The 16,700-nt window shown below is 37.8% G+C and overlaps 1 protein-coding gene and 1 pseudogene across 2 annotated transcripts in view; one reads left to right on the forward strand and one right to left on the reverse strand.

Annotated features, from left to right (window-relative positions):
• The window catches only part of LOC139003546 (guanylate-binding protein 6-like), a 34,622-nt gene that overhangs the window by 12,463 nt on the left and 5,459 nt on the right, over positions 1 to 16,700 (reverse strand). The window contains exons 2-5 of one of the 2 annotated variants that reach the window (XM_070405553.1): positions 10,939 to 11,142; positions 9,860 to 9,987; positions 7,894 to 8,003; positions 7,481 to 7,677 (exon numbers count right to left, since the gene is read on the reverse strand). In XM_070405553.1, coding sequence (XP_070261654.1) covers positions 7,481 to 7,677; positions 7,894 to 8,003; positions 9,860 to 9,987; positions 10,939 to 11,128 — 625 coding nt within the window. In that variant the 5' untranslated portion in view covers positions 11,129 to 11,142. The remainder of the gene's footprint in view (positions 1 to 7,480; positions 7,678 to 7,893; positions 8,004 to 9,859; positions 9,988 to 10,938; positions 11,143 to 16,700) is intronic. The other variant, XM_070405554.1, reaches the window with a different exon arrangement.
• On the forward strand, positions 15,194 to 15,553 carry LOC139002434 (large ribosomal subunit protein P1 pseudogene; annotated as a pseudogene).

A 16,700-nucleotide genomic window follows, 5' to 3' on the forward strand; every position in this document is an offset into this window, starting at 1 on the left:
TTTGATAAAAACTCTCAGCAAGGTGGGAATAGAAGGATCATACCTCAACATAATAAAAGCCATATATGACAGGCCCACAGCCAACATCATACTCAATGGACAAAAACTAACACCATTTCCCCTAAGAACAGGAACAAGACAGGGATGCCCACTCTCACCACTCCTGTTCAACATAGTCCTGGAAGTATTAGCCATTGCAATTAGACAAGAAGAAGAAATAAAAGGCGTCCAAATTGGAAAAGAGGAAATAAAACTGTCCTTATTTGCAGACGACATGATATTATACATACAAAACCCTAGAGACTCCATCAAAAAACTACTAGACTTAATACATGAATTTGGCAATGTAGCAGGATACAAAATTAACCCCAAGAAATCCGAGGCATTTCTATACACCAATAGTGAACTTTCAGAAAGAGAGATTGTAAAAACAATCCCATTTACCATTGCACCAAAAAAATTAAGATACCTAGGAATAAACTTAACTAAAGAGGTAAAAGACCTCTACTCAGAAAACTACAGGACATTGAAGAAAGAGATAGAGGAAGACATAAACAGATGGAAGAACATACCATGTTCTTGGATTGGTAGAATCAACATCATTAAAATGTCCATACTACCCAAAGCAATCTATACATTCAACGCACTTCCCATTAAAATACCAATAGTCTACTTCACAGATCTAGAACGAACTCTCCAAAAATTCATCTGGAATAAAAAAAGACCCCGAATAGCTGCAGCGATCCTGAGAAAGAACAAAGTAGGTGGGATCTCAATGCCAGATATCAAGCTGTATTACAAAGCCACTGTTCTCAAAACTGCATGGTACTGGCACAAGAACAGACATATAGATCAGTGGAATAGAATAGAGAGTCCAGAAATTAGCCCGAACCAATATGCTCAATTAATTTTTGACAAAGGAGGCATGAACATACAATGGAGACAAGATAGCTTCTTCAATAAATGGTGTTGGGAAAATTGGACAGATATATGCAAGAAAATGAAACTAGACCACCAACTTACACCATACACAAGAATAAACTCAAAATGGATAAAGGACTTAAATGTACGACAGGAAACCATAAAAATTCTAGAAGAATACAAAGGCAACAAAATCTCAGACATATGCCAAAGCAATTTCTTCACTGATACAGCTCCTAGGGCAGTTGAAACTAAAGAGAAAATGAACAAATGGGACTACATCAAAATAAAAAGCTTCTGCACAGCAAAAGAAACCATCAACAAAACAACAAGAAAACCCACTTCATGGGAAAACATATTTGTCAACATCATATCTGATAAGGGCTTAATCTCCAAAATTTATAGGGAACTCATACAACTTAACAAAAAAAAGATAAACAATCCAATCAAAAAATGGGCAAAGGATCTAAATAGACACCTTTCAAAAGAGGACATTCAGAAAGCCAAGAGACATATGAAAACATGCTCAAAGTCACTAATCATCCGAGAGATGCAAATCAAAACAACAATGAGGTACCATCTCACACCTGTCAGAATGGCCATCATCAACAAATCAACAAACAACAAGTGCTGGAGAGGATGTGGAGAAAAAGGAACACTTGTGCACTGCTGGTGGGAATGCAGACTGGTGCAGCCACTATGGAAGACAGTATGGAGTTTCCTCAAAAAATTGGAAATGGAACTCCCATTTGACCCTGTGATCCCACTTCTAGGAATATATCCCAAGAAACCAGAAACACCAATCAGAAAGGATATATGCACCCCTATGTTCATAGCAGCACAATTCACCATAGCTAAAATCTGGAAACAGCCTAAGTGCCCATCAGTAGATGAATGGATTAGAAAACTTTGGTACATCTACACGATGGAATACTATGCTGCTGTAAAAAAGAAGGAATTCTTACCATTTGCAACAGCATGGATGGAACTGGAGAGCATTATGCTAAGTGAAACAAGCCAGTCAGTGAAGGAAAAATACCACCTGATCTCACTCATTCATGGATAATAAAGACCATTACAAACTTTTGAACAATAATAGATACAGAGGCAGAGCTGCCTCAAACTGATTGTCAAACTGCAGTGGGAAGGCCAGAGAGGGTTGGGGGACAGGAGGGAGGGGAGTAAGAGATCAACCGAAGGACTTGTATGCATCCATATAAGCATAACTAATGGACATAAGACACTGGGGGGTAAGGGAGGGCAGGGGTTTTCAAGGGCGGGGGGGAAAAAGGACACTTATGTAATACCCTTTGTAATACTTTTAGCGAAAAATAAAAAAATTAAAAAAATAAAAAAGAAATAGACAGGGAGGAAGGAACACAGGCATAAAGCACAGAAATCTCTACAAACAAGTGCCAATCAATAATAACATTAGCCCTGACCGGTTTGGCTCAGTGAATAGAGCATCGGCCTGCGGACTCAAGGGTCCTGGGTTTGATTCCAGTCAAGGGCATGTACCTTGGTTGCGGGCATATACCCAGTGGGGATTGTGCAAGAGGCAGCTGATCGATGTTTGGCTCTTATCAATGTTTCTAACTCTCTATCCCTCTCCCTTCCACTCTGTAAAAAATCAATAAAATATATTTTTAAAAAATAATAACATTAAACTTAAATGGATTAAATGCTCCAATCAAAAGACATGGAGTGAATGAATGGATAAGCAAACATGACCCATATATATGCTGTCTACAGGAGACCTACCTCAGAACAAGGGAATCACACAGACTGAAAGTGAAGAGATGGGAAAATATCTAGCAGGCAAATGGAAAGTAAAAATATGCTGGGGTAACAATACTTATATCTGATAAAATAGACATCAAAGTGAAGGCCATATAAAGAGACAAGAAAGGCCACTTCATTATTCTAAAGAGATCTATACAACAAGAGGTTATAACTTTGGTAAACATATATGCAACCAGTGCAGGAGCATCCTAATACATAAAAGAAAAACTTCTGGGAGATATCAGGGGAGAGATTGACAGCAATGCAATCATAGTAGGAGACTTTAACACCCCCATTAACATCACTGGATAAATCCACTAGATGAAAAATTAGCAAAGAAACAACAATCCTATATGACTCACTAGATCAGATGAACTTAATTGACATCATTAGAACATTCCAACCCACCCGAAAACTACAGAATATGCATTCTTTTCAAGTGCACATGGGACATTTCAAAAGATAGACCACATATTGGGACACAGGTAAAGTATCTCCAAATTTAAGAAGATTTAAATCATATCAAGCATTTTCTCAGACCACGATGGCATAATATTACAAATAAAAACAATAAAAAAAGTCAAACACTTGAAGGCTGAATAGCATACTATTAAATAATGATTGGGTTACCAAAGAGATCAAAGAAGAAATAAAAAACATCCTGGAAACAAATAACAATGAAAACACAACAATCCAAAATCTTTGGGACACAGTATAAGCAATTCTGAGGGGAAAGTTAGTAGCAGTCCAGGCCTTCCTAAAAACAAAACAAACAAACAAACAAAAAAAAAAACAAGAAAAACTGGTAAGAAACCATCTAACTCTGTAAATAGAAGAATTAGAAAGAGAGCAACAAGAAAAGCCCAGAGTGAGCAGAAGGAAGGAAATAATAAAGATCAGAGCAGAAATAAATGACATAGAGACCAGGAAAAAAAAACAATACAAAAGATCAATGAAACTAAGAGCTGGTTCTTTGAAAGGATGAACAAGATTGATGAATTGCTAGCCAGGCTCACCAAGAGAGAGGACCCAAAAAAACAAAATCAGAAATTAAAGAGGCGAAATAACAACAGACCCTACAGAAATACGAAGGATTACAAAAAAAAAAAAAAAAAAAAAAAATACTGTGAACAACTCTATTCCAACAAACTGGTCAAAATAGAATAAATGCACATATTCCTAGAAAAATACTACCTTCCAAAACTCAACCAGGAGGAATCAAAAAAATCTGAATAGGCCAATAACTATGGAGGAAATTGAAGCAGTAATCAAAAAACTTCCAACAATCAAAAGCCCTGGACCAGACGGCTTCATAGGGGAATTTTATCAAACATTCAAAGAAGAAATAAAACCTATCTTCCTCAGACTATTCCAAACTATTTTAGAGGAGGGAACACTTCCAACATCTTTCTATGAAGCCAAGATTACTCTAATACCAAAATCAGATAAAGACACACAAAGAAAGAGAATTATAGGAAAATATCCCTCATGGACATACACGCGAAAATTCTCAACAAAATATTAGCAAATCAAATCCAGCATTACATTAGCAAGATCATACACCATGACCAAGTGGGATTTATTCCAAGGATGCAAGGATGGTACAATATCCACTAATCAATAAACGTGTTATATCACATAAAGAAACTGAGATAAAAACCATATAATCATATCCATTGATGCAGAAAAAGCATTTGACAAAATCCAACACCCTTTCTTGATAAAAACGCTCAGCAAAGTGGGAATAAAAGGATGATACCACGATATAATTAAAGCCATATATGACAAACATAATACTCAATGGGCAAAAAATAAAATCATTTTCGCTAAGAAAAGGAACAAGACAGGGATTCCCATTCTCACCACTTCTGTTTGACATAGTACTGGAAGTACTAGCCATTGCAATCAGACAAGAAGAAATAAAAGGCATCCAAATTGGAACATTAGTAAAACTGTTCTTATTCGCAGTTGACATGATATTGTACATAGAAAACCCCAAACACTCCATCAAAAAACTACTTTATTTGATAAATGATTTCAGCAATGTAGCAGGATAAAAAATTAGCACCAAGAAGTATATGGCTTTTCTATACACAAATAATGAACTCACAGAAAGAGAAACTTAAAAAGCAATCACATTTACCATTGCAACAAAAAAATTAAGATACCCAGGAATAAATTTAACCAAGGAGATAAAGCAGTGGTTCTCAACCTTCCTAATGCCAAGACCCTTTAATACAGTTCTTCATGTTTTGGTGACCCCCAACCATAAAATTATTTTCGTTGCTACTTCATAACTGTAATTTTGCTACTCTTATGAATAATACTGTAAATATCTGATATCAGGACAACCCCTGTGAAAGTGTTGTTGGACCCCCAAAGGGGTCGTGACCTACAGTTTGAGAACCAGTGAGATAAATAACCTGTACTCAGAAAATATCAGGACACTGAAAAAGAGATAGAGGAAGACATGAACAAATGGAAGACTATACCATGTTCATGGATTTGGTAGAATCAACATCATTAAAATGACCAAACTACTCAAAGCAATCTATAAATTCAATGCAATCCTCATTAAAATACCAAACACATACTTCAAAGACCTAGAACAGACTCCAAAAATTCATCTGGAATAAAAAAAGATCCCAAATAGCTGCAACAATCTTGAGAAAGAAGAACAATGTTGGAGGGGACCTCAATACCAGATATCAAGCTATACAACAAAGCCACTGTTCTCAAACTTCCTGGTACTGGCACAAGAACAGATATATAGACCAGTGGAACAGAACAGAGAACCCAGAAATTGACCAAAGTTACTATGCTCAATTAATATTTGACAAAGGAGGCAAGAACATACAATGGAGCCAAGATAGTCTCTTCAATAAATGATGTTGGGAAAATTGTACAGATAGATGCAAAAAAATTAAACTAGTCCTCCAACTTATGCCATACACAAAATAAACTCAAAATGGATAAAGGATTGAAAGATAAGATGGGAAGCCATAAAAATATTAAAGAAGCCATAGGCACTAAAGTAGGAGACATTTGTCGAAGCAAAATCTTCATTGATATAGCTCCTAGAGCAATGGAAACTAAAGAGAAAATAAACAAATGGGACTACATCAAAATAAAAAGCTTCTGCACAGCAAAAGAAACCATTAACAAAACAACAAGAAAGCCCACTGCATGGGAGAACATATTTGCCTATGTTATCTCTGATAAGGGTTTAATCTCCAACATTTACAGGGAACTCATACAACTTAACAAAAGGAAGGTAAACAATCCAATCACAAAATGGGCAAAGGACCTAAATAGATACTTTGCGAAAGAGGACATACAGAAACTCAAAGAGACTTATGAAAACATGCTCAAAGTCACTAATCATCTGAGAGATGCCCATCAAAACAACAATGAGGTACCATCTCACACCTGCCAGAATGGCTATCATCAACAAATCAACAAATGACAAGTGCTGGAGAGGATGTGGAGAAAAAGGAACACTCGTGCACTGCTGGTGGGAATGCAGACTGGTGCAGTCACTGTGGAAAACAGTACGGCGTTTCCTCAAAAAATTAAATGAAACTTTCATTTGATACAGTAATACCATTTCTAGGAATATATCCCAAGAAACTAGAAACACCAATCAGAAAGGATATATGCACCCCTATGTTCATAGCAGCACAATTCACAGTAGCTAAGATTTGGAAACAGCCTATATGCCCAACAGCCGATGAGTGGATTAAAAAATGGTGTTACATATACACAGTGGAATATTATGCTGCTGTATAAAAAAGAAGGAACTCTTACCATTTGCAACAGCATGGATGGAACTGGAGAGCATTATGCTAAGTGAAATAAGCCAGTCAGTGAAAGATAAATACCACATGATCTCACTTATTTGTAGAATATAAAGAACATTATAAACCCACGAACAAAAATAGATACAGAGGCAAAGAAGCATCCAACAGACTGTCAAGCTACAGTGGGAAGGCATGGGAGGGTCGGGGGGAGAGGTAAGAGATCAATCGAAGGACTTGTATGCATGCATATAAGCATAACCAATGGACACAAGACACTGGGAGTGAGGGTGTGGGCATGTGCCAGGGAATAAGGGACGCCAGGGGGGAGGTCAATGAGGAAAAAAAGACATAAGCACTACTATTTGTAATACTTTAAACAATAAAATTAAACTAAAAATAAAATTATTTAAAAATAAAAAATCTTCGATATAGAAATTAAAATTATATTCTAATAATTATGAAAAATTACACAAATAGGTAGATTGAAAAGAGAAAATATACTACTTCAGGTTTATGAGAACATAAAGTCATTTTTATAAATAACATATGTATAAAGATATTAGAAAATTATATGCCCATTTTAGAAGAATTATGTCTAATTACATGAAAAACATTTTTTCATTAGTAGGCTTTTCATTGTAATTTAATGCCAAACAAGTATTTGATCAGCTGTTTTCCTCAAAACAGAAAAGCAGAAGCTAAAATAATAAACATAAGTAACTGCTCTTTAGAAGATTTTAGCACAAGTTTCAAGTTACAATTGGATTCTAAATTACAATGTGTAAAGAACAAATTGGTTATGAATAGTGTTACTCTACTTTAGGCTCTACTTTTCTTATGTGAACTTAAACTTCAGTCCATAGAACTTTTCAACTCATTCCCAGCCACCATTTCTTCAGACTCCTAGTCTCAAGTACAAATGCAACTCCAATCATGATGTTTAGAACCTCCCATCCACTGCCCAGCCATGCTGTTACCTGGAACCAGCTTCAAGGCATTCTCCAGGTACTCATCTTCTGTGATAGGGTGACCATTTAACTCCAGCTCCAGGGAGAAATCCCGTACGGCCCAGATAAAGTCTGGAAAGAAACTCACAAACTCTGCTGAATCCTCTACTCCACCTCTTGTAGGGGAGGACTTAGCCCTGATGAGTTCTGTCAGCTCTGTCACGTAACTAAGACCTCGCTAAGGAAAATTAACTTTCTACCCACAATTCCCACATTTCTCTAATTCAAACATACAAACAAGAAAAAAATAGTATTACAAACACTCTCACTCTGGTTCCTTTTGGTCTACCAAAGGCAACTAAGTGAGAGGGAAGGAGAAACTGACTGGATCTCCATTCCCATTGAAGCCATGACACATGGAGGCTGGGTTCCTGGAAGGATACTGCAGCTGCTCCAGGGCCTGGTGGTTGATGGTGCTCATGCTGTTGTAGACGAAGCTGCTACATAGCAGCACAGCCAGGGCAAAGATCCACGAGTCATTCTTAGGGTCACCCTAGAAGTACATTAGGGCAAGACATTCAGGGGTTTACCCTATAGAAATTAATTCAGACACTAAGCCTAACAGTCCTTCATTTTATTTCAGGTAAGTTACTCACAATGCAAGCAAGTAAGTTTGAAGATGGGAATAAATATACATATGAGCTTTAGCAATTACAAAAACATTACTTGTGACTGTAATTTTGTCATCACAGGGTTTTCTTTTTAATGAATTGGATGAAATAAAATAACATATAAAGTAATTTAGTACAATGACTGGTACTAGCAGATATTTATTCTACATATATTTGTTGGTCATGGACTATATAAAATATTCCATAGTTAACATAACTGGGGATATATCCAAGAAGTGTTTATGGGAAACTACTGAATATTTTCACTGTTGTTAAAATTAAAAATCAGTTTAAAATAGCAAATATTACTTTCAAGGTGACTATTTCAAAACCTTGATGAACACCTTTAGCAAGGAATATAACAAGGATAATATCTATAGGATGCTACATCAAAGTAATGTATATAAGCTTTGGAACCTGTAGCTATAATAGTAAATTAAGGGGGAAGGGAGAGAAAATATCAACCAAAGAACTTATATGCATATATGCACAAAACGTGCACATTGACAAAAGCATGCTGAAGGCTTGCAGAGGGGATAGGTGTGAGAAAGATGTGGTCAATAGGAGGGGAAGAAGGGAAATATATGTAATACTTTCAATAATAAATATAAATTTTAAAAAGCATTAAGTTAAAATTTACATGTCTAGCATGGAAGATCAGAGCTCTGAAATTTGGAAAATTTTACATAACATAAAGTCTTCCTCAGCATCTTGATTGAAAATTAAAGACTTAGCAGAGTGTGAATTTGAAGAAGTGAAGGTATCCTGCACATGGAAAGACCCACAGAAGCAAAAGTAGACATGGCCGCATACAGAAGTCTTTTCTATAAAATAGAGTTATTTGATCTGACTGGAACAGAGGGTAGGTCAAGAAGTTAAAGCTGGATAGTGAGCCTAGGGCAACCAGATTAAAGACCTTAAAGGAGGGGGTAATTTGTTTGTATAAAATACAGCAGGTCTAAATAACGGCACAATACAGACTTATCATTCTATTATAGACACTCTCTAAAGTTGTTCCCCAGAGCAAAAGTGGAAAATATCTACAAAAACTTGGAAGGAAATGCTTATTTGCCCATTTATATTCCAAAGCCCAATTGAAAAAAAATGATTACAATAAGAAGTGGCACTTATGACAAACAATAGGTTATACAAACAGCAAGACTGTTTGATATATAAAAATAAACACAAAATTTATGACTCTTCTTTGGGTAGAAATAAAAAGTTGTAGAAATTTAGGTACTATTTCCAAATAAGTCTCAAACTAAAGCTGAAAAGGAGAAATCATTCATTTTACCCTTTAGTAGAAAACTAAAATATCAAAAACCCATCTTAAAATGTTGTAAAACAAACCCATCTTTTATAGAACCATCTCATTCAGAAGTGTCTCAAAGTCTTCCAGAAAGCTTGGTGAGTACTTGGTGAACTTCACCAGAGGACGAAAGACTTATTGAGGGCAGGGCTTTTATATGGGTCACTAGTATCTATAGTACTTAACTTAGAGACCGGGGAATATGGTGCTCAGCAATTGAATCAATTATTCATGCATTGCTGAGAAATAGAAAAAATTTACTCAATGTACTCTGACACCTTACCTAGAAATAAAAGTCAAACAAGCGAGCATTTGCCTGATACATAGTTCGATTTCTAGATTTCACAAATAGATCAAGCAGTTAAATTAAAAAGTTCACTATGAGACAATCCAGGTTGAAAACATTTTATCTGTGACCCTCTGCCTTACCTTTTCCACATCGCCCAGGCCCTCAGTATCCAGAAGGACCAGAGTGCAATCAGGCTTACAGGGGTGAGGCACACACCACATCCAGATACCCTTGGTTTTAGACTGCACCGTAGAGCCCAGAGGGAAACCTATAAAGGAAGGGGAGACCAAAGCAACAGTGAAAACAGACAATCTAAGCAGCCAAGGGGCTACAAAATCAGACTTTTGGGAATGGAAGTACCCCAGAATATAAGATGATGCATTCTCTATTCTGTAAGAATGCTTTACTTTGTGTGTTATATATTTGAAGGAGGAGATGAATGTTAACAGTGAAAATGATACCCAGCAAGAGCTCAAAATGGAGGTGAAGTGCATCCATGAATCAGACATAATAAAGGTCACTGAATATCATAATAAGAGCATATTAAAGAATGGTCCAGTAAAGGGCAAACAGAAGTGAATAGAAGAGAGACATCTAAAGAAAAAGAAATTCAGATAATATTTTTCCAGTCAAAATGATAAAAATAAAAATGACAAATGGTGTGGGAGAGGTTGTTAACAATAATGGGATGTGAACTCACAAAAAAATCTTTAAAGATGGTGATAGATATGCAATTATCTCTATATATTCATGGGAAAAGCAAAATTCTATAGAGAGAGCAAAACATGTTATGACCAAGAGAGGAGGCACAATTTTAAGACCCCAGTGTTGGCACAGGTAAAAGAAGGAGTCTATGCATTACTAGGAGGGATTTCCCTTAACAGAAGTGAAACTATAAATATGGCAATAGAATAGATTAAGGTAATAATTTAGTGATGAGAATTAGACTTAGAAGTTTGGTTTATTGAGAGAAGTTTAGTTCACTCTTCATGTAACCAGGGAAGAAAACTAATAAGCTGTGATTTAGTTAGATTAAAAAAATTGGCCCTGGCCTGAGATAACACTAATTAAGGTCATAATTTATTAGTAAGAATTAGAAATAGAAGGTTGTTTGATTGAAAAGAATTTAGCTCTTTCTTCATGTGACTAGTGAAGAAAACTATGAAACTGTGATATAGCTGGAGTCAAAGAATAGTCCTCTGCCTGAGACACCACTCACCGTGATTCTGTCCTGCAAGCCGATTCATCAAGTAGGATTTGCCTGTTCGATACAGTCCTACAATGGCCACGACCACCACTGGCTGAGAAATCTGGCCAAGAATCTCTAGAGCTTCCTGATTCACTGACAGATGCTCATTGTTGTTTTCCACCAGGCAAATGGGGGCCGTCATGTTGGGTCTAGATGCCATAGCAACCTGCAAACCTAAAAGAACATCCCAGTAGAAATAAGCTTACAATGCTATTCACTGAAGCAGAGTTGTGCATAGCAGCCATCATCTTAGGACAATGGGAGTGTTTTACCTTATTTTTTGCACAGTAAGCATAGGCCAAGCCCTGCAGTGAAAAATTCATCTTTTTTTGGTTTTATACTTCCAGTGTATCTCTGCAAGGGCCAAAGTGTTCCCAATGCTGTGAGGACCTCAGATTGAATGTTATTGCTGGTGCTGGGCAGCCACATCTTGTAATGCAGTTGAGTGGCTTTACCCTATGCCAGGGTCACCCCTGAGAAGCAAAGCCATCACCTCATGTGAATATCCTGTCCCCATCCCTGAGTTTTAACCAGCTGCTAAGAGGATAGTGAGGTGGATGCTGAGGAGTACCTGCCTGGGACAAGATTGACCCGGGCACAAAGCCAAGATAATTTAAGCCATAGGTTTCATGCATCTCTCTGTCCCGTGGTCCCCGTTGCTGAGGACAGCTATAGAACTAGTGATGAGTATGACTAGTATTCATCACAATCTGAGGATTTAACTGGACAATTTGGTTTGACATATGACAGACCAATAAAATGTAATATCTAATTATGATACTGAAGAAACTGAAGGAGTTTGGGGTTCCAGAAGAGAAACAGCTTTTGATTTTTCTCTTTTCTTAGAAGTTCTCAAAATCCTTTTGGCCATAAAGTTTTACAGTCATTCCCTGTTTAGAGAAACTGAGTCATGTTATATTTATTTTGTTTTTCAAAATGAAGTGTGCATCAAAATTTAAAAATAGATTGATCTTATAAGTCAATAAAAAGTATATATTAATAAAACTATCAATAAAGAATAACAAGAAATCTTCCTATTTTTGTATCCTCCATGTCCTGTTAAAAATATCCTTGTGATTAAAAAAAAAATCAACAACTTATGTAAGAATCTAGAGGAACTAAAGGGTGATATAGCTACAATAAAAAGCACTATGAAAAGTTTCAACAGTGGACTAGGAGAAGCAGAAAACTGAATTAGCAAATTAGAAGACAGGGCGGTAAAACAAGCCCAAAATGAACTGTAATTGGAGAAAAAAATTAAAGGCCAGGAGGGGAGCCTAGGAGAGCTTTGGGACAACATGAAACAAAGCAACATACAGGGAGAAACCAAGATGGCGGCATAGGTAAACACCGGAGTTTGCTGCCTCGAACAACCACTTCAAAAATACAACTAAAAGATGGAACGAACATCATCCAGAACCACAGGAAGACTGGCTGAATGGAAGTTCTACAACTAGGAGGAAAGAGAAAAGCATACCGAGGCTCAGAGGAGGCGCAGTGCTGAAGTAAAATACTAAGGTTCGGAGTGCATGTGGAGCAGGCTGGCTGCTGATGGCGCAGTTGTCGTTTTCAATTGGGAGGGAGTCTCAGACTCTGAGCTCCAGTTCCAGGCAAGTCTCTAGGGACCCAGACTCATACAGGAGAATCGGGACTGTCTGGCATCGCTCAGAACCCTAGGGTAGCTTTCTCTCCGTGGGGCTTGCAGCAATTACTGGGACACTGAGAAGCAGAGACTCTGAGGGCAAGACTGAGAGCAGCCATAATTGCTAACCCGGCCCTGTTGATCCAGTGGGACCCGTCCCGCCCAAGCCCTGCAGGGAGACTTTTGCTGGATAGCCTCAGGCAAAGGCTAGATTAGAACCTCCCTAGAGATCCAGGAGCCAGGAAACCCAGAGGTCAGAGTGGGACCATCCAGTTTGCAGCTCCGTGGAACCATAAAAGACACACTCAGGGGGCAGACTCAGTGAGCACCAAAGCCCCATCGAAGCAAGTCTAGGCCTAGAGGGGTGTCTCCAGCACAGAAGTTCTCCCACTGCAGACACAGCTGATTCTCACAGCAAATTGGCCTGGAGGTCAATTCCTCACAGTGATAACTACAACAATCAAGGCTTAACTGCAACAAGACAGTGCACAAAGCCCACAAGGGGGTGCACCAAGAGTGTCTACCTCAGGTAATTGGGACACTTAGTACAGAAAGGCACTCTATCGACACAGCGAAGCATAAAAAATGCCAAGACAAAGAAACAGGACACAAACGACAGAATTGGAGGAAAGCAAACTGTTGGATATAGAGTTCAAAATCACACTTTTAAGGTCTTTAAAGAACTGTCTAGAAGCTGCCGATAAATTTAATAAGGCCCTCAAAAAGACTGGTGAGACTGCCGATAAATGTAGTGAGATCTTCAAGAAGACTGTGAGACCGCGATAAATGTAGTGAGATCCTCAAGAAATCTAATGAGACCCTCGATGTTGTGATAAAGGACCAACTAGAAATTAAGCATACACTGACTGAAATAAAGAACATTATACAGACTCCCAACAGCAGACCAGAGGAGCGCAAGAATCGAGTCAAAGATTTGAAATACGAAGAAGCAAAAAACACCCAACCAGAAAAGCAAAATGAAAAAAGAATCCAAAAATACGAAGATAGTGTAAGGAGCCTCTGGGACAGCTTCAAGCGTACCAACATCCGAATTATAGGGGTGCCAGAAGATGAGAAAGAGCAAGATATTGAAAACCTATTTGAAGAAATAATGATGGAAAACTTCCCCTACTGGTGAAAGGAATAGACTTCCAAGTCCAGGAAGCACAGAGAACCCCAAACAATAGGAACCCAAAGAGGACCACACCAAGACACATCATAATTAAAATGCCAAGAGCAAAAGACAAAGAGAGAATCCTAAAAGCAGCAAGAGAAAGAAAATCAGTTACCTACAAGGGAATACCCATACGACTGTCAGCTGATTTCTCAACAGAAACTTTGCAGGCCATAAGGGAATGGCAAGAAATATTCAAAGTGATGAATGCCAAGAACCTACAACCAAGAGTACTTTATCCAGCAAAGCTATCATTCAGAAGTGAAGGCCAGATAAAGAGCTTCACAGATAAGAAAAAGCTAAAGGAGTTCATCACCACCAAACCAGTATTATATGAAATGCTGAAAGGTATCCTGTAAGAAGAGGAAGAAGAAGAAAAAGGTAAAGATACAAATTATGAACAACAAATACACATCTATCAACAAGTGAACCTAAAAATCAAGTGAATAAATAATCTGATGAACAGTATGAACTGGTGATTGTAATAGAATCAGGGACATAGAATGGGAATGGACTGACTATTCTTGGGGCAGGGGAAAGGAGTGTGGGGGTGAGTGAAGAGATTAGACAATAAACGTGCACCTATGGATGAGGACAGTGGGTGGGGAGTGAGGGCAGAGGGTGGGGTGGGAACTGGGTGGAGGGGAGTTATGGTGGGAAAAAAGAGTAACTAATGTAATAATCTGAACAATAAAGATTTAATTTTAAAAAAAGCAACATACAAATAATAGGGGTGCCAGTGTGACAAGAAGACGAACAAGGGTTAAAAAACTATTCGAAGTAATAATGTCAGAAAACTTCCCTGATTTAGGGAAGAAAAAAGTCACACAATTAGAGAGAGTCCCAAACAATATGAACCCAAAAAGACCCACACCAAGACACCTCATAATTATGATGGCAAATGTTCAGGACAAAGAGAATCTTAAAGGCTGCAAGAAAGAGACAGAAAGTTACTTATAAGGGATCCCCCATTAGATTATCAAATGATGTCTCAACAAAAACACATCAGGCCAGAAAAGAATGGAAGGAAATTTACAAAGGGAGGCAAAGCATGGGACTGAATCTAAGAATACTCTATCAAAATTGAAAGGGAGATAGGGAGCTTCACAGAAAAAGAAATGCTAAGGGAGTTTATCACTACTAAGCCAGCAATGCAAGAAATGCTAAAGGGCCTGGTTTAAAAAGAAGAAATAAAGAAGGAAGAAGGAACACAGGCACAAAAATAAAAATGGCTACAAACAAGTACCCATCAATAATAACTTTAAAAGTAAATGGACTGCCCTTTCCCCAGCTGCCGGTAAGGTGCTTGGTTCTCCCGAGGAAGCTAAGGCCACGTTGGGATGAGGCTCTAATTTCATCCGGGGACTAGTACCGCTCCTGGCAGCGCTCACCCAGCACTCGACCTCACCATGGCCTCAGTCTCTGAGCTCTCCTGCATCTACTTGGCCCTGATCCTGCACAACGATGAAGTGACAGTGATGGAGGATAAGATCATTGCTCTCATTAAAGTAGCTGGTGTAAATGTTGAACCTTTCTGGCCAGGCTTGTTTGCAAAGGCTCTGGCCAATGTTAACATTGGGAGTCTCATCTGCAGTATAGGGGCTGCTGGACCTGCCCCTGCAGTTAGTGCTGCACCAGCAGGAGGTCCTTCCCCTTCCACCTCTGCTGCCCCAGCTGAGGAGAAGAAAGTGGAAGCAAAGAAAGATGAATCTAAGGAGTCTGATGATGACATGGGCTTTGGTCTTTTGAATAAACTGGCTCTTTTGTAACACAGTCAATAAAAGCTGACCTTTGTTGCTATTGGGCTTGCTGATTGTCTGGGGATGTGCCTGTATAAAGATGATCTCACTTCTATAAAAAGTAAATGGACTAAATGTTTCAATCAAAAGACATCAAGTGGCTGAGTGGATAAGAAAACATGACCCATATATATGCTGTCTATAAGATACCCACCTCAGAACAAGGGACTCACACAGACTGAAAGTGAAGGGATGGAGAAATATATTTCAGGCTAAATGGAAATGAAAAAAAAGCTGAGGTAGTAATACTTAAATCTGACAAAATAGGCCTCAAAGTAAAGACCATAACAATAGATAGGTAAGGCCATGTCATAATACTAAAGGGATTGATAAAACAAGAGGATAAAACCCTGGTAAACATATATGCACCCAAAGCAGGAAAACCCAAACACATAAAAAAACTCCTGGAAGATATCAAGGGAGAGATCAACAACAATACAATCATAGCAGGGGACTTTAAAACCCCACTGACATCACTGAATAAATCCTCCTGACAAAAAATCAGCAAAGAAACATCAATCCTAAATGACTCACTAGATCAGAAGGAATTAGTTGACATCATCAGAACATTTCACCCCAAAGTCACAAAATATATGTTCCTCTCAAGTACACATGGAACATTTTCAAAGATAGACCACATATTGGGTCACAGGCAAAGTCTCTCCAAATTTAAGAAGATTGAAATCATATCAAGCATTTTCTCAGACTACAATGGCATAATGTTAGAAATAAACCCCAATAAAAACAATAAAAAAATTCAAACACTTAGAGGCTGAATAGCATAATAATAAACAATGATTGGATTACCAAATAGATCAAAGAAGAAATAAAAAACATCCTAGAAACAAATTACAATGAAAACACACCAACTCAAAATCTATGGACACAGTGAAAGCAATCATGAGAATGAAGGTTATAGCTCTACAGGCCTACCTCAAAAAACACAAAAGAAGTAAAACTGGTAATAAATTATCTAACTCTACAAATTAAAGAATTAGAAAGTGAGTAACAAGAAAAGCACAGAGAGAGCAGAAGGAAGGAGATAATACCAGTAAAGAGCAGAGCAGAAATAAATGACATAGAGACCAAAAAAAAAACAATACATAAGATCAATGAA

The sequence above is a fragment of the Myotis yumanensis genome, unplaced genomic scaffold (genome assembly GCF_028538775.1).
Source record: "Myotis yumanensis isolate MYYU_CA2020_CCGP unplaced genomic scaffold, mMyoYum1.0.hap1 SCAF_2, whole genome shotgun sequence".
In the NCBI taxonomy this organism is placed as follows: Eukaryota; Metazoa; Chordata; class Mammalia; order Chiroptera; family Vespertilionidae; genus Myotis; species Myotis yumanensis.